At 50.6% G+C, this 27,414-nt stretch overlaps 3 protein-coding genes across 11 annotated transcripts in view; 1 reads left to right on the forward strand and 2 right to left on the reverse strand.

Annotated features, from left to right (window-relative positions):
* Positions 1-11,713, forward strand: part of LOC104684784 (myosin phosphatase Rho interacting protein) — a 78,013-nt gene extending 66,300 nt beyond the window's left edge. For 5 of the 8 annotated variants that reach the window (XM_039560235.1, XM_010392335.3, XM_010392336.3 and 2 more), the window contains 6 exons: positions 245-404; positions 494-613; positions 1,096-1,182; positions 1,838-2,000; positions 2,328-2,413; positions 6,493-11,713. In XM_039560235.1, the coding sequence (XP_039416169.1) occupies positions 245-404; positions 494-613; positions 1,096-1,182; positions 1,838-2,000; positions 2,328-2,413; positions 6,493-6,564 (688 nt within the window). In that variant the 3' untranslated portion in view covers positions 6,565-11,713. Of the gene's footprint in view, positions 1-244; positions 405-493; positions 614-1,095; positions 1,183-1,837; positions 2,001-2,327; positions 2,414-3,450; positions 3,517-6,492 lie in introns of all 8 variants that reach the window. The other 3 variants (XM_019281554.3, XM_010392344.3, XM_019281557.3) reach the window with 2 other exon arrangements.
* A 352-nt stretch (positions 11,714-12,065) lies between these two features.
* PLD6 (phospholipase D family member 6) lies at positions 12,066-13,843 on the reverse strand (the record flags this gene model as incomplete). Its single annotated transcript, XM_039560530.1, has 2 exons — positions 12,066-13,349; positions 13,465-13,843. Coding segments are annotated over 2 exons (621 nt in total), but the record flags the coding sequence as incomplete, so codon positions are not given.
* A 1,759-nt stretch (positions 13,844-15,602) lies between these two features.
* On the reverse strand, positions 15,603-27,158 carry FLCN (folliculin). 2 transcript variants are annotated; one of them, XM_039560527.1, is made up of 12 exons: positions 26,900-27,158; positions 25,364-25,642; positions 24,022-24,168; positions 23,155-23,376; positions 22,390-22,550; positions 21,574-21,665; positions 20,670-20,860; positions 19,995-20,108; positions 19,517-19,640; positions 19,125-19,256; positions 17,787-17,892; positions 15,603-17,020 (listed from the first exon to the last, which is right to left on the reverse strand). In XM_039560527.1, the coding sequence occupies exons 2-12, from the start codon at positions 25,610-25,612 to the stop codon at positions 16,819-16,821; spliced, it is 1,740 nt and encodes a 579-aa protein (XP_039416461.1). In that variant the 5' UTR covers positions 25,613-25,642; positions 26,900-27,158; the 3' UTR covers positions 15,603-16,818. The 2 variants fall into 2 exon arrangements, with proteins under 2 accessions (XP_039416461.1, XP_039416460.1); XM_039560526.1 differs by lacking the exon at positions 26,900-27,158 and adding an exon at positions 26,706-26,798.
* Positions 27,159-27,414: the final 256 nt, after the last annotated feature.

Consider the following 27,414-nt stretch of genomic DNA (forward strand, 5'->3'; position numbering starts at 1 on the left):
ACCTGAGAAAGTTCTGCTACTTAACCTCTGAGAGAATGGCTTCCTGTCCCCTTTGGTGCCCAAGCATTGGCTCTGCCAGGAGAGGGAAGAGTTGACTTGCTCTGGGCTTGAGTTTTTCCCCAAAAGGAATATGCAGTCCTCATCCTTAGCTCCCTGTTGGGTTTTCCTGGGATGCTGAAGGAAGGATGGGGCATGGGGGGGGGTGGGGTGTGGAGAGGGCACTACCCCGGTGTGTGTTCCGCAGGGAGGAGCTGCAGTCGGTGCAGCGGGAGCTGGAGGTGCTTTCGGAGCAGTATTCCCAGAAGTGTTTGGAGAATGCCCACCTTGCGCAGGCGCTGGAGGCTGAGAGGCAGGCCCTCCGCCAGTGCCAGCGGGAGAACCAGGAGCTCAACGCCCACAACCAGGTGAGGGTCCCTGCCCAGGTGACGATGGGCTCCGTGCTGAGCCGTGGCCGTGCTCCCCCTTCCCACAACGGCTCTCCCCCTCTTCCCAGGAGCTGAATAACCGCCTGGCTGCGGAGATCACGCGATTGCGGACCCTGCTGACCGGGGAGGGCGGGGGAGAGGCTGCTGGGTCGCCTCTCACGCAGGGCAAGGACGCCTACGAGCTGGAGGTGAGTTCTGCAGAGGGGCATGTGGGTGGGCACAAGTGCTGTGTACCCCAGGAGTGTGTCACAGCTGGGAGGTGTCACAGCCATCTGTCCCCCAGTCAGCTCTCATGGCTGGTCAGCGCTGTCATCATGGGCTGCGGGAGGCCAGGAGATTCTGGGGTCCTAATCTTCCCTTCTCACCATGTCGAGCCAGACACTCAACTCTTCCTTCTGCAGTCCCTGCTTGTCCCCAGGATCCAATCCATGCAGAGCAGTGGGGACAGAAACTGGGGTGTGCAGGGAGCGCATCAGCACTGCAAGCTTGGGCAAGTTCCCAAGAGATTCAGGAGGACTTTTCCTGTGAGAAGCAGAAGACGGGTGGACCAGAGACTTTGTGGTGCTGGCATGGGGCTGAGTCTCTAGCCCTTGGCTTGATTGTCACTGGGTACAGCAGGTGTCACACTGTGTCTGCTCAGGTGCAAAGATGCTGGTTTTTGTTCCCACAGGTCCTGCTCCGGGTCAAAGAATCCGAAATCCAGTACCTGAAGCAGGAGATCAGCTCCCTCAAAGATGAGCTGCAGACAGCACTAAGGGTAATGCCAGGGGTGGTTCTGCAAATCCTCTTACTGTGCTCTGCTCCTGAGTGTCTGTGCTTAGATTTCAGCCCATTTACACCCAGATTTGAAACCATATTTAATTTTTCCCCTGAATGTAATTCAATACCCATTTTGGTGTCATCAGTAAAACACTCCATGTATCAATTTAAGACTTACCCCACAAAGGACACAGTGTGGGAAAACATTCCTTTCAGCATGATTTCCCCATTTTCTGTCACATCAGATCAGATTTAAATGGCACAAACAATCAGTGTTAGAGATCTGCCCAGCCTCGCAGCAGTGGAACTGGTTTGCTCTGGACAAGCCAAGGCCATTTCTGGGAATTCTGCTTGAATTCTGTGTCTTGGCTAAAACGAAAAGCCACAAACAGCCCTGTAGCCGGGGGGCTGCACGCACGGGCAGCACTGTGTGCTTGCCCTTGGCTCTCAGCTCTCCGCCTGTCTCCGTTCCCGCAGTCCCGTATCGCTGTTGGAAGCAGCTCCGAGGGTGTGTGTTGCCCTGGCCAAGCCTTTCTCCTGCTGCCGGCTCTTCTTCCGCTGGCATTTGCCAAGCTCCTCTTCAGTGCATCCACAAACCCCTCGGCTCCAGCTGTCTGTCTGGCTCCATCGGGTTGTTCTTGTTCCCTTGCCAGGATAAGAAATACGCCAGCGACAAGTACAAAGACATCTACACGGAGCTGAGCATCGTGAAGGCCAAGGCAGACTGTGATATCAGCAGGTTGAAAGAGCAGCTGAAAGCAGCCACAGAAGCTCAGGGAGAGAAATCCCCTGTGAACACCACTGTATCGGGATATGGTCAGTCCTCCTCCAGCAGCTCTAAGCAGTCCTGGGTGTCCTGAGCTAACAGGGAATCCCAGAGTACAAACCCTTGTGCAGTAATGGGTCTGAGTGTAGGACTTGGCCTTCCAACCCAAAGCTGATCGGCTTTGAAAGCCTTCTGGCATTTTGCATCAGGAAAACCTTGTGATGCAGGGATGCCCAAAAGCCCTCTCTGCCCTTAGGGCAGCACTGAGTCGGGCTCATCGGGGCACTTTCCTGGGCTGGGAGGGCAGAGCCCCAGCCCTGTCCTTGCAGGAAGGCAGTGGGCACCAGGCTAATCCCACTTCTTTTGCTTCTTCCCAGATATTATGAAATCAAAAAGCAACCCTGATTTCTTGAAGAAAGACAGATCCAGTGTTAGCCGGCAACTAAGGAATATCAGGTCAAAGGTGAGCTCAGATGTCCTGCCCCGTGGGATGGGAGTGAGGAATGCCCAGCATTTCTCTTCGGTGGGGATCCCAAGTGGGAAGAAGTGGGCAGGGGAAGAAAACTAAGAATTTCCCAGCCACTAGTGCTAGCCTGGATGGCTTTTTACTGCAAAAGGACAGACTGTGCAGCCAGGCAGGGCCCACTCCCTCACTCTGACCCTGCTCAGATGGAGGCATGAAGCTGCTCCCTGGTTGGAAAAAAGGCTGGAGTTTACCCTGTTCTTTGGTCTTTCACAGGAGGACTATCCCAGTATCTGCTCCCTCTTTTCAGCTGAAATTTAGGTGGAAATGTGCACATCATTCTAGTTTTAATGTTCATCACTGCAAGATTTTTGTCTTCATGTGTATCAGCAGTGCCTGAGTCCTGGGCATATTTAACACACACTTTGCATGTGTGTTAACATGGTGCAGATGGCCCTGTGCTTCTGTGGTCCTTCTGTGCTTGCTGTTGATCCCAAAGCCCAGTGATGCTGTGCCAAGCTCTCCTTGGCAGCCAGTTACATCACGTGTGACCACAGGGATAAGGAAGGGCAAATATTGCTGATCAGGAGTCAGCATTAAACACAGGGCAGTTGGGAGGAAGCTCAGCATGAGCAAACCTGCTTTGCCTCTCACCTGGTGTCTCATGCTCATGTTTGAAGTGGTTGAGCCCTTGCAGGGCAGGCAGAATGCTTCGAGCTCGCTGCCCATGTGGGGAAACACTCGGAGCTCTGCGAGCAGCAGCTCCTCAGCGTGGGGTGTCTGCGCTGCACCCAGTGAACACAGAGAGCCCAGACCTGCTGGGCCACTCCAGTGTTGAGTTTCCCTTCACCACTTCAACTCAGATCACTTTCTGTGTGGTCCCCATGTGTGTTGCTTGGTGAGGAAGGAGGGGCTGTGCCAGTGCATCACTGTGGGTCGGGGGGGCTGGGGCGGCGCCAGCGCCAATTCATTTGGGATTTATGAGCTTCTTCTTTTGTTTTTGTTTTTTTGTTTTATTTTGCTTTTTCCTTCAACAGTCCGTTATTGAGCAGGTCTCATGGGATAACTGAAATGAACCCGAGTCCAGGTTCCCTGCCACATAGGTAAACACACCGGCACCCGCCCAGCGCCGCAGCCGCCTCCAGAGCGGCCCAACCTCTGCATGCACTGCTCACACCTCCCTGCCAAACCAGAGCCCTCCTTCTCTTAATGACTGACTGATGAGTTTATTCACTGCTAATTCTTTTCCTGGGGGAAGGGAAGGGAAGGGGAGAAGTCGGTGCACCCAAGATCTGTGTGAAACGCAGTTTCTCTGCCTCTTCCCTGGGGAATATGGCTTTTTCCTGCTCTTCCCACCCTCACCAACACAGCTCATCGTGACAGAGAGGATTTGGACGTGGTGGGGCATGTTTTCCTGTTTGCTGTGTTGGGAGTGTGGGACACTGAGTGTGCATGCCTGAATGACTCTGCATGCCTCAGACTAAACTCAGCACCGTCCAGGTCTCGTAGGAAAACACCTGTTTTGCTGTTAGCCAGATGCAGGAATAGTCAGAGATGCCTTTACGTATACTTCCCATGACAGCCTGGAGCATGGAAAATGGTCTCAGCCACCTCAGCTGCAGAGGGGATGTCCTGGACTGCCCTAATTTCCTTTATCCACAAGTGCTGCTTCTTCAGGTTGATCCATGCCTGAGCAAGAGTCTTCCCTGCCCAGTAACCTTCTCGTCCTGTTCTCCATCCCTGAGCCTCCAAGGCTTCCAAACTCATCCAGCAAAAGGAGGGAGATGATGAGAAATGAGGCTGACCCTAATGAGCCAGGTATCTCCATTAATTGGAGCAATAGTGAATTTCCTGGCCCATGGCAAAGACTGAGGTGGGAGCACCTGCAGAGGCAGATTAGGAGAGGGGAGCTCCCAGCACGATGGCTGGAGAGCCCCAGGAAGTCTGTAGGAAGATCCCTTTATCACAGATATCATCCTACATTAGTCTCACTTCATCAGGCTCTCCTCATCAGCAACTGAAATGGGTTGTGGGACTGCCCTGGGGCTGACTTTGCTGGAATTTGTGCCATCAGGCAGAACAGTGTGATGATTCCTGGTGTCTCCTTCCATCCACTGAGAAATCAGATGCGAGAACTGGAATGCATGAGCTGCTCCCATTTAAAGAGGCCCAAAGTAAACTTCCTTTAGGAAGTGTGTGCTCAGAGACTCACATCCCAGGTGACTCTGCTGCCTGTTGGAAGGAGAGCGCACGGCGTTTGGAAATTCAATCCAATTTAGTGCTTTCATTTCCGTGCTGCCTGGCAAAGCCCTTCTGTGTTTGTGGGCCTGTGGGAGGAAAAACATTTCCAGAAATACAGTAACCATAGGAATCTGCACAGCCTTGGGGCAAGTTTATCATGGAGTCCTGCCTTGATAAACACATGGGAAGGAAAACTCAGCCCAGAAGTCCAACCTGCTGCTGTGATAGAACAGTCCTCTCGCACCATGGCTGGGGAAGGGAAAGGAAAAAGGGAGGTGGCTGCCTGATAGTAGGATCATGGAATCAAAGAATGGGTTGGGTCGGGTTGGGTTGGAAGGCACCTTAAAAATCATCTTGTTTCCAACCCCCTGCCATGGGCAGGGACACCTTCCACTGGATCAAGTTGCTCCAAGCCCCATCCAGCCTGGCCTTGGACACTTCCAAGGAAGGGGCAGCCACAGCTTCTCTGGGCACCTGTGCCAGGGCCTCCCCACCCTCACAGGGAAGAATTTCTTCCCAGTATCCCATCTAACCCTGCTCTCTGTCAGTGTGAAGCCATTCCCCCTTGTCCTGTCACTCCATGCCTTGTCCAAAGTCCCTCTCCATCTCTCTTGGAGCCCCTTTAGGCACTGGAAGGTGTTCTAAGGTCTCCTTGAGCCTTCTCTTCTCCAGGCTGGATCCCAAATCCCTCAGACTTTCCTCACAGGAGCTGATTTCCATCCCTCCAGTCTATGCCTTTGAAGGTGCCAAGTCTTATTTGTAAAGCATTTGTTGCTATTTGTAAAGCAAATAATGTTCCAGCTGCAGCATAAATTCCTTGCAAGTTCCAAGGAGTGGGCTGGCAGACAGAGCTGTGGGGTGGGGCACAGAGGGGCAGAGCCCTGGCTATGGGGGCTGTTTTAGGGTTGGGAGGTGGCTGTGCCTCCTCATCCACAGGGACAACTCACCACCCAATGCTTTGCTCTCCTCAGTCTCTCACACCACAGGTTTGGGGCTGCAGGAACGAGGGAGGCTGGCATTAGGCTAGTGCATCCCCTCAGGCTGGTTTCAGTTTAAATCTGTCCTGCAGGAGGCAGGCAATTTATTTCTGGGTTTCTGCCCCTCTCAGTGCTGTGCTGCTGAGTCCCCATGTGTAGGTAATGGATTTCACAATTCCAAATGCCAGGGGGCTGCTGTCCAGCTGAGAGTTGTGCCTTGAAATCTGGATGCTGCATCTGAAATGGATCAGCCATCAGGGCCTGCCAGACCTGAACAGCATTTAGGAGTCCTCTGTCTAACCGTGGGCAGTCGAGGCAGCTTTGGTTTGGGAGAGTCCCAGAGTGGGGTGAGAGAAGGGGTGTGATGGTTGCTGGCAGCAAACACCACTTTCCAGGGTTTCTTGAGCAAATCCTGCATGGAGTGGAGCCAGGACTGTCCCCACGGGTGCCACAGCTGTGCAGGAGGCAGGGGGGGACCAGCCTGCAGGTCCTGCTCAGCATCCTGGGGCTTCAGCGTAGCAGATCCGAGCTGGCCTGCCCAGGGCTCCCTCCGCTGGAATTGCCCCATCCAGCAGTTTCCTGTGAGCTCCGGGGGTCATTCCCAAGTCAGCTAATCCCGCTTGCAGCATGATGTGCCTCTCATTTGCTTCTGGTTCGTCGCCTGGTTCATTGCAATCTCACCCTGTCTCAAGGCAGTAACCACCCTCCATAACCGTGTGTTCTCTCTCAGCATGTCCCACTAATCCTCCGCCAAGGAGCCCATTCCTCGCTGCCACGTCTCCTTTGCCTGAGCATCGCTGCCTCTCCGCACGCCAGGCGCCCGCCCGTGCCCCAACGCTCTCTGTCTTTTGTCTCTCCCAGAGTCTGAAGGAAGGCCTGACTGTGCAAGAACGCCTGAAGCTTTTTGAATCCAGGGACTTGAAGAAAGACTAGTTCTCCCCGCTCCGCTTGACCACGCGCACCTCCCAGCTTGAGGCAGCACAGCACCAGCACCGTTTGTCTCTCGTTCCTTACGATGTCCTCGCTGTCGTTCGTCCTGATGCCCCAACGGGACCCAGCGCCGCGGTGGCGGTGCCCCCCCCTCGCCTCCCTGGCTCCTTTCCCTGCTTGTGAGATGCTCCAGAGACTCTGAGAGGGAGAGGAAGGGATTGGAGTGGGGTTTTTCCCCCCCTCTCTTTGGCGCTTTGTAGGAGAATCCTTTCTTTACTGTAAACCATTACACTAAGTGTCAGTATTAAGGCTCAGTAGCCTGTTAATAAGCTATAGCTCTGTCGGGAAGAGCGAGCAGGGCCTGGGTGGTGTCAGCCAGACCAAGCTCTTACTGCTGTCTAGAGACCCCGTGCTCAGAGCACACCAGGAGCCTGATCTAACCATTGATCTCGACTGCATTACTTGCACCTACAAGGGGGGAAGGCCCGGGGGAAGCTGCTGGGGAGCGTGAGTCCGTGCCAGCGTCCTCAGCCTGGAGGTACAACACTGACATCTCGCTGGAGAAGGATGCAAGAAGTGATTCTCCTGCCCCGTGACTGTGCCGTATCCTGAATGTAGGTGCCACTGAAGCTCACTGGGCTTCGGTGGCTGCCCAGGTGGTTATGGATGGGGAGCTGCAGCTACTGAAGTGCACCATCGACTCGGCCCTGTCGGCGCGTCCTCGCTCCCGTCTCGCTGGTGGTCGGAGTTGGTGTTCCAGGGGCCGAGCTGTAAGATCACTTTCTTGCCTCTGTTAGATCAAGCCCAGCACTCTTTTTTTTTTTGCTGTTACTCCCTTCCTCTCATTGAATCCCGTGTATCCCAGGGTCTGTGCGCATGTGAAACTCCCTTTTCCTAGTCAAAGGAAAGTAGAGTAGAAAGTAGAGCCAATATTGACTGAAAATGCACAGTGCTCAATGCATATAATGCTCCTTTTTTACCAGCTTCTTGAATTCAACTCTTCTTGTCAGCAGGGCAGCTCCTATTTTAATTCTTTAATCTTTTCCTGAAATAAAAATCTCAAAACCAGTATGTGCTTCAGACCTTCTCAGTCCTAATAGCTTTTGTATTTAAAACATACAGTTGAGCACCATGAGGCTGATAAATGGATACAAACGAAGGGATGAGGAGCTGGTAGCACTTAGATGGTAACAGCCAGCTGAGCAGAGGCTTCTTAGCAGAAGCCTGTGCTGCTTTGCAGGTGTGGGCTTCATCCCAGGCTAAATCTCAAGATGCCACTTGGAAAGATCCCAAGTCCTGCCTCTCCAGTCACCAGGGCTGAAGGAGACTCCGGCACATTGGCTTCCCAGTCTGGTTGGGTGCTGAGTGACCACATGGCTTCAGGCTGGGATGTGGAAGATACCGTGGCCTTCATGTGGAGCAGAGCTTCCCCTTCCTTCGGGCACTCAGCTGAGGTTGAGGCCAGCAGCCCCCAGTACTTCCCTGCTGGTTTTGGGTCAGGTGGGTGGCACAGGCGCAGCTCTCAGAGCCCTGCGGGGCTGGTGAAGCCACCCCCAGTTGTACCAGGCTGGACTATGGCAGCTGCCAGAGTTACCTTCATCCTCCTGGGAGCAGCATCTCTGTTCCAGCCACCAGACCCTCAGCAGGACACGGTGTCATTGAACCACAGTGTGAATCAGCTCGTGCAGCTTGTGTGGCCTTGCCGTGGCCAAGTGTCCGGCTTGGCACCTCCTGGGGCACTCATGGCAGCACTTGGCAGCCGGTCCTGCCCAGAGGAGCCCCGCTTGTCCCCAGCCAGGATGCCAGCACCTTGCAGGGGGCAGAACACCTGTTCCTGCTGGAAAGCTCTGCGTGCCTCGGTGTGCATGGAAGTCCTGGAGATGGGAGCAGGGTAGGAAAGAGGCTCAACCTGTTGGATACAAAGCCTTTCCCTCGTCAGCAGCACATGCCCTCGGATGTGTGGATGTGCAGCCAGTCACTGCATCCAAGCTCACCACAGCACTTCCATAATCTGGGCACTGGAGAACCTGGGAACCTTCCTACCCTGACCTGCCTGGATCACTTCTCCGACCAGTTCATCCCTGGCTGCTCCAGGTCCGTGGTGAGCTCTGATCTCCTGGCAGAGGCCATGGGAGGCAGCATGGATTTTGGATGGCACGTAGGCCTTATTGTCATTGCTTTTCCCTTGCAAAATGTCACTGCCTCTAGAACACCCTCCTCCTCCTCTTCTCTTTAGACTTATGATGGCACTTTGTTCTTTTTAGCCAACCAAGCAGAACGTTCTGGTCTCCTTCTTGCCATGTGGACCTTACCTTTCTTAGATTCCCCAGCAAATCCTGTTCATATGCTCTAGCTTGTAGGAGCAGACATTTTCCATGGGGAAGTTGGGTTCCTCTGGAAAAATGAATGGAGGATCTTGGTCTTCTGTACAGACAGGGCTGAGCAGTGGCCTTGACATTGTTGGGATCAGCTGCAACCTCTGTGGCAGTGTGTGGGAAGGATGTTTTGGGGTGTCTTTAGGGTGGGAGCTCTGGGTTCTGGGGGTCACCAAGAGGAAGAGGAGGAGGGAAGGTGCCTTATGCAGCCAGATGTTCTTGAACCACTGCCGAGGGTTCTGGGCTCACTGTGGTGACTCTGAGCATCTCTCCAAGGCAAGAAGGCAGCACTTTACCTGCCTTTACAGTAAAGAGAAAGAACCTGCAGCACCAATAAACAGCCCCAAACTGAAATAGTCCTGCAGAGCACAGTGCTTGAGAATAAAGGGAGAAGTCCTTTTACTCATAGCAGTGGTCCTTAGTTATCCTCCTGCTTCTTCCTGCTCCAGGCTTCATCCACCTTTTGGGATTAATCAGTGGCTATTTAAATTAGAAAGTGTGTGGGCAAGCTGCTGCATTCTGCATCACTCCACACTATTGATAGCAACCAAAAAGGGAGGTTTAGGAAAACTCAAGTGCAGTGAAGGCACAGGTGTCTTCTTGTCGGCTCCAAGTAATCTTATTTTTCCTGAGTAAAATTTTCCTCCCATTTGCACCATCTCCCCTGAGCCAGACTGAATCCTTCTTTAAATGTCACTTTTTCTTTGCCCACATATTAAAAAAAGAAGCAAATTGTGTTCATTTGCTTCAAAAATACAATTGCTTAGAATTGGTGCTGACTTGCAAACCAGAAAATTCCTTTTTTTTTTGGTACCAGAGAACTGGGCTGCAGAAAAAGTGCTCACACTGCAAAATATGTCACTTTGGTACCAACTCTATTTGATGGCACTTCCACATGACCTCTGCATTTTTGTCCTGGTTTGGATACTCAGTTTGTTGTGGACACTCAAGCACACACACACTCGCTGTGGTTTGCCTTTGCTCTGTAATTTTTTCCATTTTTTTAGGTAAAAAAGCTTTCTTATTCCTTTTTTTTTTAAAAACAAAAGTAATTTAAAGCCTGTATAGTATTCCAAGCACGCAGTGTAAATATTTATTCCTCAGCATTTTGCAGAGGGTTCTCTTTTGTGACTGAGTTGTGGGTTTGATTTTTAAGTCTCATTGTAGCACAGAGGCCCCACGTGTGGGTTGGGAGAGGAGCAACAAGTGTGATGTGTCCAACCCACCCCATCTGCCCTGATAAACTGCTTTTTGGGGGTTTGAGGACTGTTACAAATATCTTTTCAAACCTCTTCTGCTGATCTATGCCTTTAGCTTTGAAGGTGCCTGTCCAAAGATTGTGTACAGTCTGTTTGACCACTGTAACCGACTTTGCTATAAATTTGGGGTATTTTTTTCCAGTCAGAGGACCCAATAATCTTGTGTTTGATAGTGGCATCAACGCTGTGCATGTGCAAACTGTGACCTGTTGTTACAGAGAACAGCAACAGCTCCCTGCTGAGCCACAGCTCTCCTTGCACAGCCACCTGGGGCTGTTGCAGTGAGCACAGCGAGCCCCCGGATTTGGGAGGCACCAGGAACGCTGTGCAGCACATTTGGGATGCTCTTGGGCTGCCCAAGGGAGCCACAGCCCCCACGGCACAGACACCCCTCCCACAGCAGCGCAGCCACGAGCTGTAACTCATTGTGTAACTTCAAATGCAGTGTAACGACAACAAGGAGATCCAAGGAACTGCTGCAGGCACAGGGAGCACCAGGCTGGGAACAACCTCAGTGTGAGGCTGCTGAGGAAACAGGGTGTGGGATTTACTAGAGAAACTTGACAAGTTGGTACCAATTGAACTAACCCAGCTGGCCCTGAACTCATAAATAATGGGTGCAATTAGCATTATTTTCTTCATGCTTTCTTCACCCTGTGTGCAGGACAAGAACACTCACTGTTCTCACCTAGAGAGCGCAAAGCATGTAAAATACTAGAGACTGTGGTAAGTAGAAAGCAGGAACGCTCTGGCTTGGCCTGTGACCACCCCCCTGGAGTTTGGGATGACTTGAGAGTTTAAAGAATCATTTGGAAGGATGGAGGTTTGGTTTAGGGGGAGGGAAGGAAGCTCTGCAAGGCTGTGGGTGGTGTCTGATGTGGCTGTTCAGGTATTGTTAATGGTCAGTCTTCCTCCAGTGCCCTCAGAACAGCTTGGCCTTGGTTTGGCCCTGAGCAGAGCTTCACCCGACTGACTGATGATGGGGACTTGTTCTGGGTCAAATCTGGGCACTGTGCTCTGCCACGTGTGTCTGGGAACAACCATGGGGGACTGTGAGCACTGAGGGTGAAGGAGTCATTTCCCAGGGTCGTTTCTGTGATGATGTGACACAGCAGCCAGTCCTCAGCTCCAGCTGTGGCGTGGGCGAGCAGCATCGGAGCGGGGCCAGCGGGACCCGGGCAGCGCTGGGATGCTGCAGCCTCAGGTCTCTCACACATCATTTTTTTCCCCCTGCAAAGGGGAAGGGCGTGGGAGGCTCCTGTTTCTCCATGTGTGTGAGTTCCTGTCTCCTTCCCTTCTCCCTTCCACTCCCAGTTTATTCCAGTGCTTTTTTAAGAGCCGCCGTTCCTGATCAACTGCTCGCTGTAATAGAAATGTCACTTTTTCTCACTGTATTGATTCCTTACAAACCTTGTGTGACATGCTAGGCTCCCCTGGATGTAGCTGATCATTTTTACTTTGTAAATATAATTACCTAACTTTACATTAACTATATGGTAATAAACTATTTTTGCACCACCCTTTGCATGCCGTGTGTGACAGGTTTACTTCTAAAAAGAAGGAAGAACAGGGCAGAGGTCAGAGCCTGAAAAGGGAGATGTTTGCCTTTAGTCTCACTTCACAAAGGACATGCAACAGGCAGCATTTTGACAGCAATAATATATTTTAAGTAGTTTAAATCTAGTGCTGCTGAATGGGATTTACTGGAGAATGACCTTCCCCAGGTGCTTCCACAGAGGCAATATAGTTTTCTTTCCCCCATGCAACCTTTCTCAGAACTGAACAAATCTAAAATCTGGGGATGTCCATGTATCATAAATATCTCAGTAAGGATCTATAGGAATTGGAATGCCAAAGTCAGATGAGGATATTGATGTTTTCTGTGAAAATGCTTTATTTAACAGTGCCAATCGCAGCACTACTAGTAACAAAACTGGTAACAGAATATCAATTTGGAGAACTATTAAGGCACTTTCTATTTAGTATAAAACAATTATTACACAGACATTATTTAGAGTTTGAAATACTCAGGTTTACATCATCTTTGTTCCACCCTGAGTTGCAGGGATGGAGATGCCGCCTCCCTCCCCTCACTGTCCCCAGCCTGGTGCTGCCAGGAGAGGGCACAGACCATGGCATGGCATCCCAACACCTGAAAGAACCAGGGTTTCCAGACCTCTCCTGAAGTGGATGACCCAACTGCAGCCATGTCTGCTCTCCAGACAAACACTTATCCCAAAGAACCGTTTCTCTCATTTCCTTCCAGACTTCCCTACACTTCCTTGCTGGAAGAGAAGCTGTCATTACTATCTGTGCTCATGCTTTTACACTGGAGCTCTGCTAGCCTTTAACCAAAGGAAACATGCACAATCAAAACTTTAACATTTTTGCTATTTCCCACAAATTTCCTTTGACAAACTTTCAACAATTAATGCCAACAGGGAATATAACTGAGGCACTTAATCTATAGAAGCTCGTAACTGCTGCAGCCCTTTTATCTCTCCTTTAGTTACTGGTGTAGAGGAGCCCTTGGGCTACAATTCCATTTGGCATTGGCTACAATTCCATTCCATATCCCACGCTGGAAAACTTTCCTTTTACCACTGAAACACGTGCCCAGCACTGTGTGAACACACCTGGTCTGCACCAGGACTCAGCAACGAGCCTGCCCAAAGTTTTAATGCCTGTGAATGCAGCTCTATGCCTGTAACCCTCACAACCAAACAGTTGTGTCATTCCCTCTAGCACAGGAATGACCCACAGCAAGGGATCTGTGGCATTTTAGGGCAGAGAACACTTCTCTGGAGATGTTTACCAAAGTTACACCCAGATGGACAAAACAATGATGTCTATACATAATAATAAAATCTGTGGGTGTTACCATGCTCCACTAGCCCTGTAAGGCAGCTCAATCATTTATTGCCTTTGAGAAAAAAACTGTAATTGGTGGGATTGTACTCTTCCCAAATCCTTTCAAACTCATCCTGAAAAGCCTTGACATACTCGGCGTCCTCCACGACCAGCACATTCTCCCGGTTGCTCTGGATGGCCTGCGTGGTCCAGTTGAGGGAGCCTGTGATGAGCATCCTCCGGTCCACGATGGCGAACTTGTGGTGCATGTACCCGCTGTGCTGGTCGTGGCGCACCTGGATCCCTGCAGAGACAGACACCTTCTCAGGGGTCACCGAACCCCGCAGTGGGCCCCGGCCACCCCGGGTGCCGGGCTCCATGCCCGTGCCGCGATCGATGCCCGGCTGCACCGCGCTCACCCGCGTGGCGCAGGCGGCCGATCTGGGAGCCGTGCAGCCCCATGTACTGCGCGTCCGTGACGAGGCGGACGCGGACCCCGCGGCGGTGCAGCAGCTGCACGGCGCGGGCGAGCTGCGGGCAGGAGAAGCAGAAGAGGCAGAGGTCGAGCGAGCGGCGGGCGGAGAGGAGGCGGCGCACGAGGCGGCTCAGGGCGGTGTCGCCGCTCGGCAGCGGGCACGGGCAGGGCCGGGCGGGCGCCCCGGGCTGGGCCGCCTCGGCCAGCAGCGCCTCGATGCAGCAGGGCCGCGAAGGGAAGAACAGCACCTCCCGCACGGGCCGGGCCCGCCGCCAGGCCAACACCGCCAGCGCCACCGCGGCCACCGCCGCCGCCGCCAGCGCCGCGCCCCGCGCACCCCCCACAGCCCCCAGAGCCCACATGGCCCGGCCCGGCCCGGCCCGCGCAGCCGCGGCAGAGGCGGGAGCGGCCTGTGGGGAGGAGTGGCCGCCACAAGGGGCTGGGCCGGGCTGCGAAATCCCGGCACCGAGCCTGCCCTCCCTTCCCCAAACGCCGACCCCTTCCCAGGCAGCGAAACCCTGACACCGAATCCTTCACCACACACCGACCGTGGACGCTGCAGACACACAACACATCCTTTAATCCGAGAATGGCTTGGGTTCGAAGGGATCTCAAAGGTCATCCAGTTCCAACCCCCTGCCATGGGCAGGGACACCTTCCACTATCCCAGGGTGCTCCAAGCCCCATCCGGCCTGGCCTTGGACACTTCCAGGGATGGGGCAGCCACAGCTTCTCTGGGCACCCTGTGCCAGGGGCTCAGCACCCTCAGGGTGGAATTCCTTCCCAATATCCCATCCATCCCTGCCCTCTGGCACTGGGAAGCCATTCCCTGTGTCCTGTCACCCCAGTCCCTCTCCAGCTCTCCTGGAGCCCTTTTAGGCCCTGGAAGGGGCTCTTAGGTCTCCCTGGAGCCTTCTCTTCTCCAAGTGAACACCCCCAGCTCTCCCAGTCTCTCTCCAGAGGAGAGGGGCTCCATCCTTTGGAGCATCTTTGTGGCCTCCTCAGAACTCGCTCCAGCAGCTCCACATCCTTGTGATGTTGTTGGCCCCAGAGCTGGAGGCAGCTCTGCAGGTGGAGTCTCATGAGGGCAGAATAGAGGGGGACAATCACCTGCTGGACCCTGCCTGGCTGAGGAGACAGGGGTGGCAGAACCAGTACAAAAAGGCTTTGTCTGCAACTGCAGCCAGCAGTCACCCAGCACTGGGTCCATCACCCGGCAGCTGCAGCACTCACCGCTCCCACCTCACTCCCAGGTACACGCTGCTCAGCCAGGCAGAAATCACACTGGAATATTTATCCAGCATCAATCAAGTTTGTCTCTAAGGCGTATCATTTGGAGGGAAGGAGGGTGGTGAAAGATGTCTGCAGACATGATGCTTTTGTTAATTAAGTTGTGCACATTCCAGCTCTTGTTGATGGCAAAGGGAGCACCCGCGGCCTCACCTGCGAGCTGCAGGAACCTGCCCAGGCAGTCATTTGGTAATCCCACATATAGATGTGTTTTGGCAGGCAAGCACAGCTGGGGTGTAGGTTCACTCACTTGGCAGCTCTCCCCCTTCTTTCCTGTGGGCATTTTGTAAGTGTTAAGTTAGTGGTTTCCTTGCCCTGGCTCAAAACTGAGTCTGGTTGTCCATGACAGCCTTGGTTCAGGTCAGGATGGAGAGGGATCAACATCGTGCACGACTCACCAAGAGCAAGGGAGAAGCAGCAGCCTTGGGCTCGATCTCGTGACCAACCAACCTTTTGTTGTTTTGGAACAAACCACTGGAGTAGGTTTGTTGGATTGCTTGGGAGAGCTGAATTTTTTAAAAGACAAAACCAGTTCAGCAATCAAAAAGGTCTCAATGTCAAATGATGCCAAACTCACCTGCTCTGTTGCGCAGCTCTGGACTGGACCAGAATAGTTTTAAAATAAAGAGTACTAGGTCAGTCTACAAGAAACTAATACAAAGATAAGCAGAAAAGAACTATATTAAATCCTCTACATTAGATTTTGGCTATGGATGCAGGAATTTTGTGGATCAATTGCTGCTTCCCCCCCCACAACACACACACACATTGAAAATGAACACAAAACCAGGCTTTGTTCATTTTACAAAAATAGCTCTTATGAGATTTAATGCCTGTCTCCATTTTACAGATGTTCCAGACAAAAATCAACCTGCATATTTTATATATAAGAACAGAACTTGTGACAAGCTGGAACATCCTCTCTGAGCTTGAGTGAGTGTAGAAGGTCACCTGGGTAAAACCTGCCTTTAGCTTGTTCAAAATATCTGTGGTAATGTCAAGTGTTCCCAATAATGATCCAGAAAAACAAAAAAAAGACATAAATCCCAGACTTCACAACAGAAACAGTGATTCCTTACAGTACAGATAAGGAATATCTGGTTAGGTAATTAAAAAATGCACCAAGGTTTTCATCAACTATTAAGCAAAAATGGCTACTATAGAGTTATATAAGGGAGCACCTACAGGTTGAATCTCTTCTGCTTAACTTAATTAGGAAGCTAAAAAAGACAGAAGAGAACCTTATCCTGGCGAGGTTATCTTAATTACCTGGAAGTTCTGCAACCACAGGCAAAACAAGGCGAGTATTTTCCCCTCTGAGAGGCAAGCAGGCTGCATTTTGAGACTTGTTATTTTACAATTCACCCTCCCAGACAAGATTTCCAAAGCAAATGCTAAAACCGTCTCAAGTTAAGATATAAATAAATAAAGAGGAGTGACAGGACTCCCGTGGGATATCCTGACTTATGCTACAGCAGAAAATAGTCTCTTAAATCTGAGCACAAAGTCGTTTGAAATAATTTACATGTGATCCATACCCTGTGACGTGTCTCTTATTTTTGGTTCTTGTTCTCTCAGGCATTTAGGAGATTTATGAGGGATTTCAGTGAGATTAACCATATGCACTCCCAGGAGTTCTGGATGTTGTCACAGGCCTGCCAAGGAATCCAAAGGTGAGGCCTGCTGCCACACCATGATGCTTAATGAGGACAGGATGGGATTTTAATTAATTTAGCTGGTTCTTTGAGCATTGCTGTGTTTTAGTCTCGAGTGTGCACATCTAGATTGAGCTGAGTTCCAGGAGAGACAGAAGCACTGTGGATTAGCACTTATTAGTCCAGTCTCACAGCAAGTAGAAAAGACTCAAGTCACTCTTCAAGTTGGTTTGAGGACGAGGAGAATAGTGATGAAGCCTCACTATCCACCTAAAGCACATGCTGCAGGCTCAGCAGAGGTAACCAGGGTTCCCTGCTCTTCTCTGAAGGCAGCAGGGGAGGTTGGGCACCCTTTAATTCCGGGACTCTGAGGACGTTGGGCTGCGAACTGTTGACATCAGGTGGGACTTGTACGTCTTGCTCAGGCCGGTCATCCAGAACTTGAGAAGCTTGACATTGTCCTCCTCTGCAGCTCCCAGAATGCTCAGCAGTTTTTGGGTATCCTCCTTGGGTCTGCTGTCCACTTTAGTGAATTTAAAGAGGACTTTCACTTTACTGCAGGAACAAGAGATTCCTGTCATTATCAAATGGACTCGCACGCATCAAACAGGGAACAAGGAGGAACTGGAGCTTCTCTTGGGACCTACTGCAACTAAATGTTAATAAATCCTTCAACCAGTGTTTCATGGAAACTATTCTCATGCTTTGATGAAGGAGGGGGATTAGTTAGGGAGATGACTCATTTGCAGTAATAATGGGCATATTTCTAGTTTGGTTTTTTCACTCTAGCAGAAAGTAGAACAATTAATAGTGACAACTGGGAATCTTCCCTGGGAGACAAATCCAGGGCCCATCTGGCCTTCAGGTAAATTCACAAACTCGTGATATTCCATCAATTATTTCACATGACTGACTGGTCTTCCTTTACAGCTACCTGCACCTCTGAAATGCAGTGCCTGAAGGCAGAACCTGGGCATGTGTTTGGGTGTTACCTGTGCTGGGGTATGGCCACGCTGACAGGCAGAGAGGGATTTGCATATTTAATCCTCCTAACCAAGGTGAGGCAGACAGGTGTTGTCATGCAGGTAACCTACAGATGTGTGTACTGAAGCATAAAGGTTAAGAACTGCTGAAAGCCAAAAAGAGATTTAGGACTAGAGTAGAAAATTCTTAACTCCTGACTTAATTTGTACCTGTAAATCCAACTACTGCTGAACTGCAGCAGAAGTCACCTGGACTGAAGTGTGTCCTGCACTCTGCTGTAACTGTTCCAGGAGCAGTGCCAAAGCTGCTCCCCTGAAAGCAAGGTAGCTCTACTTACTTCATCCACTCCTCCTTCAGGCAAACAAGGCACTGATCCACAACATCCACGGAGAGGTTCTGGTTGGTCAGGGCAGCTTCGATCTTGTTCAAGATTGTTGGGCCAACTGCAGGAGCAGAAAAAGGGGGAAAGGGTGAGAAAGAGGACACACAAGCCAAAGGTTACTGCTTACACCCTTACTACTACTTCTTAAATATATCCCCCAGTGGCCTGCTGGGATTTCATTTCCATGGAAGAGGAGCTGAAGATCATCCCATTAGAAAACCATCTGATCCAAGAAGCAACATGGAATTCAGTGAAGGACCCTGGGACATCAAAACAGGTTCAGGGGCCTTTGTTTTCTTCAGCCCCACTTCTTAACTGCTGCTTATCTTTTGTTGTGCCCTTATCAAAAGATCCTTAAAAACAAAAGGTTATGAAAAAGCCTTCATGCTTTGTACATACATATAAAAATATGAACCCTCAACTTACTCTTGATTTAATGTTCCTCTTGTTAAGGGCAGTTCCAGGATACTTAGAGAAAAAATAAACCAGCAACCAACCCAAGGCATTCCTGGACCACTTTTTGGAAGTCCCTAGGAGACTTTTTTCCCTAGTAAGTTTGATGGTGTGGTGGAGAAAAGACCTTCCAGTGATCATTTTTGTCCAGAAGTTTCTGGACATGCCACTGATTGGATGGAAAATAGACTGGTGTATTCATACATGTGCAATAGGAAGAGCACTACGTAGAGAGAAGTCTCTGCTTTGCTTCTCTATCTTCAGGGACAGAGAGGAAGGATGAGTCATCTGCCATGTCTTTTGAGACACTCAGTGAGGCCAATTCATCTAAATTAAGACTTCACAGAAAACATGAGACTGATGGACCTTACTCAAATCACACCTTAAGTGCACATGTTCAACTGCTGGAAGGAAGTAGGTAAAATTATATTAAAAAGTCTGGGTATTTCTCTATCAGTCATATTTGGCTATCAAGTGGAATGTGGAAAATTAGTGATGTTGTGGTCCTTACAAGTTAGTCTTACTCAAAATAAATACTCAAGTATTCCAGGATTGAAAGTGTAGGCTACAGAATTTCCCTACAATTTTTCTTACACGTATGTTACAGAATCCATTTCTCATTTATGAAAATTAATAGGCAAAATGCTGATCTGGTAGAACAAATCTTTTATAATTGAACAATCTGTGGTGAACCTCACCTCAAACAGCTAAACCCCGGCTGAATATTGACCCAGCTTCTACTCCAAACTCCTTAAGGGCCAGTACATGAAAACCAGTTAAAGATCAAGATGCTCTTTGAATCTCAGTGACAGAGGTTCTTTCTGCTTTCAAATCACCCACCTCGATCTGCTGCAACAGGGCTCCCACTGGTGACAATGAACTCATACTTGTTGAGGGACTGCTCATCATCAAACAGGGTTGGGTAGAGGCTGGAGCGGGTGGCAGCGCGGACTTCCACGAGGACAGCAAACTCTGGAGCAACAAGAGTCCAAAAGAACGTGAGCTGTGCTAGGGCAGATTCCAAAACACAGCTACAGACCCTGCTATGGTCAGTGCCTAGAGAAGGTGTCACATCTTTTAGTCACTGACCAGGCAAAGACATGGGGAAAACAAAATGAAGCAGTTCAGGCTTTATTTCATGCAGGCAATACTTATTTAAAAAAAATTTAAAATCTGGTGTCCTTTAACATGAGATGACAGCGAGAGGAGAAGGTTCTGCAAGAGGTTCTTACCAGATGACAGGATGTGGGGTGGGATTTGGACATGTGGGCTCAGGCCTAGGAAGTTGCACCGATAGGCCTCCTCATACTGGTCACTGTAGGGGATGATCCGCACACACCCGATGGGCAGCATTGTCTGCAGGGGGAAGGAAACCAGTCAAGAGAAACTCTGGAAGTAAAACTAAAGGACAATTGTCTCCCTGACTTCAGGGCTGACCAAGAGCTGGAGCACTGCTTAGGCAGATGCTCCTGATTTGGAGGATCGAAGTAACCTACTCAGCTTGAGAGCCCATGCAGTCGCTGAGGACAAGCAAGACACCCAAAGGTTGTGCATGTTTTTTTGGGCCTTTTAATTGTTGTTTTTCTCAAAAACCACATAATTTAGAACACACTCTTCACAAGATTACATATCAGGGGCAGATCATTATAAAGGCTGGAGTAGTAGAGAAATACATGTAAAAATATGCAGCCAAGAAATAAATGTTTCTACCCGTAGCACATCAAAGGCAGACTGGACAAGATCCATATCTCGAGCTTTCCAGATGACCTGGTTCCCCATCAGAACATGCCAAGCTAGCATTCGGAATGCTGATGCCCCAAGAACCTGGAAAAAAAAAACCCAAAGCATTCTGCATTGGTTACAAAAATGAGTGAAATGTCCAGTTTGCCCCGTTAAAAACATGACTGACAGGTAGGAAAATGGCTAGAACTGAACAGCAGGAACAAACATGGAAATTTAGCACATGAACCTTCCCCCTCAGCCAGGTCACTGGGAGCACTGGAGAAAAGCAAGATCTGCACAGAATAATTTATTCTATTTGTAAATTATTTTTCCTCTCTGAAACACTTTTTTTAAAGGCAAATATTACTTGGCTTTAAAGATGCTGCACAACCTCTGTATTAAATTACTGCTCTTGGGAAGAAGAGAAGTGCAGAATTTGAGAGAAATCATCTGACTCCACCCCACATGACTGATGATCACCAGAGGCCCACATGAGGAAGGGAGCATGCCTGGAGATGCAGTTCACATCATGTTCCTGGCTGGGCAGGCACTGTGCTGAACACAGCACCAGGACATGTGCAGATTGCAGGAAATAAATGTATCTTTTAAAAAAAAAGACATTATCAGGAGAAAAGAGCTTGTGGACTCAGCACCCTTTCTTACCTGTCTCATGTGCCTGAGAGAGCGAAAGACAGACAACCTTCTGTGAGCTATGTTCCAGCTGTTGCAATCTGGCATCAGAGATGTTTCAGGGGAGCTTTTGGACAGCTCCTGCCCTTCCACAACATCTGGCTGGGAAGAAGGCTTCTCTTCTTCCTCAGAACCATCCCAGCCTTCTGACTCTTCTTTCAGATCTAGCAAAAAAAAAAAAAAGCCAGAGTGGTCATAAAAATTGCTGCTGTCTAGGAATGGAAACTGGAAAGTGCCCACATGGGTGTATGTGGGAAGAGAGAGCTCAGAACACAGTAACTGAAAGTACTGGCAGCAGCACAGACACACCGAAGTGTTAATGACGTGTTAATTCAGATAAAAATAACTACTCAAGGGTCAAGAAGGAATTTTTCATCTTCTACAGAACAGAAAGTCATATTTTTTTATCAGCTATGTTCTCTATTCTTGTTTTAAAAGTTATAGCCAAAGCTTTGTAGACTGTAGTCTAAATGGGTTGATAAAATAATTCAATGCAGGAAAAAAAAACCTATGATCCTTTACTTTTAGAAAGTTTGTAGAAAAAGAAGCAAGAAATGCATATGTTGTGACTGCAAATGCTCCTGGCTATAGAGATTCGTTGGGAGGGCCAGCCCAGCCAGAGAGAACAATCTTGATGATGCAACACTGCTACTCAAGTGACAAACACCACGTGCAGAGAGCCTTTGAGGTGCCTGGATTTCACATTCCTGTCAGAGCCATCTCCAGATGGGAGAGTGGATCAGCTGCTTCAGGGACTACCATGAAGGTAAAGGAGATGAGCAATGTTTGTGCTTAAGATGCTGATCAAAGGACCCAGGGTTTCACCATCTAAAGCATTCTCAGAGGGTCTTTGCAGCTCTGGAAACTTCTAGCTCACCTGCAAGTTTCTCCATCTGAACAAGGGTGTCTTCTGTGGGTGCTCCCTCCAGAAGCTTCTCTGTAAGCCGGCTACCACAAGCTTTCAGAAGCCTGGAGACATTGAAAGGAAGAGTAGCAGGGTTCATGCAGCTTGCCAGGTGCAAAAATCCAGTAAGACACTTGGTGCCATGATGTCAATAAAAACTCCAGCACTAACCAGCACATCCCTGTGCTTTCATCAGTGTGGGACTATCGGCCCATCTTACTATCCCTGCCATGCAAAGTCACCCACATCCCACTGCTCTGCAATTTCTTTGTGCAGCATGCTTATCCCCCATCCAAATCACATGCCAGTGTTGCAACCCTCCCTGTGGCATCTTTCCAGGGAAGTTTAATGAACCAGTCAGGCACTGGAGCAACTGGACTCTCTCAGAGCCCAATGGCTGCATGTCCCACGCTGCTGATCCCAACACAGAGGCACTCCCAGGTGAACCACCACGGTCTGTCACATGTGAATTCGGGGTGCAACACACTGGGGGGTAGGAGCATCTTTTATCCTTCTTCCACACTTCCACACTGCAAAACCTTTCCATCTGCACAGCCATGGCCTCTATTAGCTGCCACATTAGTTTTACTTCACAGTAAAAAGACATTTATTTGTCCTAAAGGCATCAGTGTTGGCTCTTTCCAGTTCAGATGCTACTCAACAAAGTCTAAGTATTACCTCAAAAAAAAAAAAATACCCAAACACTCAAATCACATTCCCAGTCTTTCAGGATATGGCAATATCCTCCTCAGGAAGGAGCTGTACAAGCTGAGAACAGCAGTGCATTACCAAGCAAAGGAGGTGTGCAGACAGGCCCAGAGGTTCTCGTCGTTGGTCAGGGATGTCAGGGAGCGGGCGGCGTTCCCGTTGCGCTGGTGCAGGAAGGGGGTGAAGGCTGTGTTCATGCGCTGGGCACGCTGGGGGCACCCAAACTGCTCTGCTTCAAACACCTGCACACACAACAAGGGCAGCGTCACAGACTGAAAGAGATTCAGTGTTTGCACAGAGCTCAGCCAAAAAATCACAACAAAAATACCAAGTGAAAAGGGTGCGTCACACAGACCCATCCAGTTACAGGAAAACAGAGAGAAGGGACATCTTATTCTTAGATGGACTAAAATTATCACTAGGTAACATCTGTGCTCCAAAATCACTGTCCTCCCCAGATTTACTTACTTGCATTTGTAACAGAGCTGTTGTCTACCAGGCCTGTAAAAAGCATCAAGTGTTTCAAGTGACAAAAATACCCTGTTCCTTCCCTCCTACATGCCAAACACAGAATCCTGGAATGGTTTGGGTTGGAAAGGACCTTAAAATTCAACTTGTTCCAACCACCCTGCCACAGGCAGGGACATCTTCCACTAGACCAGGTTGCTCCAAGCCCTGTCCAACCTGGCTGTGAAGACTTCCAGGGATGGGGATACACACCATTCTCCTTGTGTCAATCTTAACAATTACCCTGGCATGAGCTGGATCAGCTTTTTGACTCAGCTGTCAATCAGGGATCGTGATGCTGCACTAACATTGAGTCACAGGAACTCTGCACTGACCCACCTTCAGCGCTTTGCCCTGGAGCTCATCAATGATGCCTCTGATTTTTCCCAGCAAGAAAGGCCAGGAGTTGATGAGGTAAATCCGGTCCATCATGATGGTGATGATGCTGTACCAGCGCTGGAAACCTCGAGCCAGGCTGTCTTTGATAAAGAAGGTGTGGCTGAACACAAAACCATGCTGTTCATCTCCAAAAAAAATTGGGCCTTCACGTCCTGGGCAGACCTGAAGGGAAGGGACACACACCAAAGTCATTAAATACATCACAGAGTAACCAACTAAACAGCTTCCTGCACTTTAACACCCACTTGGTAAATAAATGAAGCCTTTTTATGCTACTACCCCAAAAGTGTGGTCCAACAGCCCTCCAGAGGTATCCTACAAACACTCCAAATCCTTACATTTAATTGTATTTTAAGAATTCAGCTCCATTCAACTACAATACTGAGAATCCAGAAGGAATTTTGCTGATCCTGACACACAATTGCTCATTAATCTGTAAGGTTTTTCCTTCATATCTGTTAGAGGATGAATATTAATGGTCTACAAAGGGCACTCAACAACAGATTCAGAGGTTTTTACAAGAATAGGTTATCTTACAATGAAAATTAATAAGCACAAGGAATGAAACCAAGAAGGGGATATTTTTACCCTCCCAACATGAGAGGAAGGAACCCTCAAGGTTATCAAAGATCAAGCTTAAAAAATACCACCAATTCTGGAATAAACAGACTTCTGCGCCTGTCTTTCCACCTCGTTCCCTCAGTGTTTCAGTCTGCACAGAGCAGCCAGGATCAGCTAAGGAATATCTTGGATCTGAAGTGATACAGGAGCCATAAATAGTGTTTCCCTGTCCTCCAAGGCAGGTACCTCACAGCTGAGGCTGCGGACGCAGGCCTGGCGCACGATGCTGAACAGCTGGGGGTGGTTTGGGTGCTGGTGGCTGACATACTTGATCGAGGTCTCTTTGTCGTGGCTGACGTACCCCGGGTGTCCTCCTGCAAGAGAGCGGCAGCCCTGAAGGCAGAAAAGCACATCCAGCCATAAATGAGAGTGCAGTTATCTCGGGTTTCCAAAGAGTTCTGAAGCTTTGTTCCCTCCAAAACACCATAAAATGTTATTCACACACACAGACAGGAACACAAAGACTCAGAACACAAGGAATGTGAATCAGGGTCAGGATTTGAGCTCAGCTCCTCACACAAAACTCTGATATACTTCCTCTGTTCTTATGCTCATTTTCCACTATTTAATTTCATTGTGAACTTGGTGCTGGCTCTACAGCTGGTAAAGTTCAGTTACAGCAGCTGTGAAACCAACTGGCCAAACAAAACTGGCTCTACAGCTGAAGGGAAAGTAAATAATAAATATGTCAGAGCAAGTACTGATAGAAGACAAGTATGAGAATCATAGAATCATGGAATGGTTTGGGTTGGAAGGGACCTTAAAGATTACCTCGTTCCACCCCCTGCCATGGGCAGGGACACCTCCCACTGTCCCAGGTTGCCCTAAGCCCGGTCCAACCCGGCCTTGGACACTTCCAGGGATGGGGCAACCTGTGCCAGGGCCTCACCACCCTGACAGGGAAAAATTTCTTTAGTATATCCAACCTAAATTCCCCCTCTTTCAGTTTCAACACACTGCTCCTTGTCCTATCACTGCAGTTTCTGATGAAGAGTCCCTCTCTGGATTCCCTACAGGCCCCTTCAGACACTGGAAGGTTGCTGTGAGGTCTCCACACAAACTTCTGTTCTCCAGGCTGAACAGCCCTGAACGACTGAGAATATACATTTTTCCTATTGTTTTAATTGATTTTGCTTTTTATATGTTTCCTAACCAATACTGCTCTTAAAATTATTATTAATAAATGATCTGACCTAATCTAACAAAGTAAATGCTCTTTGAGGATTAGGAAAGTATTTCTTATCCACAAGAGAATCACAGAATCACAGAGCTTAAAGACCTCAAGGTCCTGTCAAGGTGTATGTATTCAACAACAGCTCCTCCATCCTCTTGTGATGGATCATTAGGATTAGACTTAGGGCTAGCTTGCAGTTCATGAGGACTTGGAGATCTTCTGGCACTGACACATACAAAACAAGTTCTGTTCACATTTTTTTCTCTCTAAACAATTGAATTTACATCAGAGAATCCCAGAGCCCTTTAGCCAAGCCAAGGACACCAATGCCCATACACAGATTTTCACACTTGCCTCACACATGTCTGATTTCTTTGGCCCTGGGCTGCTGGAGTCGGCGCTGGCCCCTTCAGCCGGGCTGTGTGAGCGGATCCGGCTGCTCATCTGAATCCCACCTTCCTCCTCTTCTGCCTGTTCATTCTGCCCGGAGATGTCCCCGCTGCTGGCGCCCTGCGGGAGTGGTGAATGCAGGACCTCGGTGCAGAACAGGGTGCGAGGGCCGTGGAGCTCACAGAAATGGCACAGAGCAACAATAGCGTTCATAGTGAGGGCTCAGCACACCTGCCAGGCCTCCTGCAGCCAGGGAGAGAGCACACGGTCAGCACACGGGGTATCATAGCATCTCTCAGGCCTCACTGGTGCCAGTCCTGTTCTGCATCCCTCCAGGAACAGCTGGCCTTAAGCTCAGCCTGAGCCTGGGAACTCCAAGACCATCGAGTCCAACTTGAGATCCCCACCTTGACACCCAGACCAGAACACTGAGTGCCACATCCAGTCTTTCCTTAAACCCCTCCAGGGATGGTGACTCCAACACCCTCCTGGGCATTCCACTGATCCAGGACCAACCTTCTGTGTACTGATGGGATGGGCTCGAGCAACCCAACCTGCTGTGCCCATATCCTGGACACTGAGCCAGGACACCTCAAGCCCCACGGGGGTGAATGAGGCTGGACCAACCCCTCATGCCCAGACACCTCCAGTCTTACAGGGACAGGTTCAGGGAGTCCCGGAATGGTTTGGGTTGGAAGGGACCTTGAAAATCATCCAGTACAACCTCCTGCCATGGGCAGGGACACTTTCCATTATCCCAGGTTGCTCCAAGCCCTGTCCAACCTGGCTTGAACACTTCCAGGGATGGGGTAGCCACAGCTTCTCCGGCCAACCTGTGCCAGGGCCTCACCACCCTCACAGCGCAAATTTCTTCCCAATATCCCATCTAGCCCCGCTGTCAGTTTGAAGCTTGTCCTGTCACTCCAGACCCCTGTAAAGTCTTGCCCCATCTTTCCTGTAAGTTCCTTTAGGTACTGGAAGGCCACAATTAGGTCACCCCCAAGGCTTCTGTTTTCTAGGCTAAACAATCCCTATTCTTCCAGCCTTTCCTCAAAGGAGAGGTGCTCCTCTCCTCTGACCAACTTGGTGGCCTCCTCTGGATCAAGGCTGAGGTCACACAGACCCGACCCCCGTGCCCGGAGCCTCAGGCCGGAACGGTCCGGCCCTGCTGAGCGCCCGCGGATCCGAACGCCTCAGGCCCTGCCGGACCCGGGCCGGCCTATCCTGCCGGGCCCCGTGTCCGGTTCCCCGTGCCCGGTCACCCCCGGCCCAGTCCCGGCTCCCCGTGCCCGGAGACCCCGCTCACCGCGGCTCCCCCGGCCCGTCCCGTGTCCGCGGGCGCCTGACACCGACTGACCCACCGGCCGTACCACCCTCACTGCCAGCTGGGGGGGGGGACAGGGGCAGACAGCTCCTCGCCCGCGCGCCCGTCGACGCCGCGGAGAAGCGCGAAGATGGAGAAAAAAGTAGGAGAGAGAGAGATGAGAAGCCCGTTCGTACCGTGGGACTGAGCTGGCCGTCCCGCCGTTCTCCTGGGGAACAGCTACCTCCCCGGCTGCAGCAGTGGCTCGGCCCAGGGCCGCACTGTCCGCATGGGCCGGGCGGAGCCATTACCTCAAGGGAGAGGGGACATGAGGAGGTATAGAAGGCGCCTCCTCCCCTCGCGCCGCTACACCCATCCAGCTGTCACAGCGCAGAGTGGGAACAGTGGTGTTTGATCACCGGGAACACGAGAAGGGACGAGCGGCAGCCTGCGACCCGCGGGGGCCGCCCCGGGAGCGGGCCGCGCTCCCCCCGCGGGGTGGTACGGTCCGCACTGTGGGTCACGTGAGCAGCGGGCGCTGGGAGGGAACCCCGGGCGGCCGCGGGCGGAGCCCCCGAAGGAGCCGGGACGGGAACCGGGAGCGGGGGGACGCGGCGGGGCCGGGGCCGGGGCCGGGGGCAGAGGCTGCCGCGTTAGCGAGCTTCGCCATCGGCTGCCGCAGGGCCTCTTCCCGGCACTGCCCCCCGCCTCA

The sequence above is a fragment of the Corvus cornix genome, chromosome 14 (genome assembly GCF_000738735.6).
Source record: "Corvus cornix cornix isolate S_Up_H32 chromosome 14, ASM73873v5, whole genome shotgun sequence".
In the NCBI taxonomy this organism is placed as follows: Eukaryota; Metazoa; Chordata; class Aves; order Passeriformes; family Corvidae; genus Corvus; species Corvus cornix.

Bases quoted from the DNA above. Each gene is read 5' to 3' on its own strand.
- FLCN (XM_039560527.1), bottom strand. From the start codon at position 25,612: ATGAACGCTATTGTTGCTCTGTGCCATTTCTGTGAGCTCCACGGCCCT. The intron at 24,169-25,363 runs GCAAGTGTGAAA...TTCTGCCTTCAG, and splicing joins AGAAATCAGACATGTGTGAG to GGCTGCCGCTCTCTTGCAGG. The intron at 19,641-19,994 runs GTAGAAACATTT...TTCCCCCTGCAG, and splicing joins CTGCCTTTGATGTGCTACGG to ACAATGCTGCCCATCGGGTG.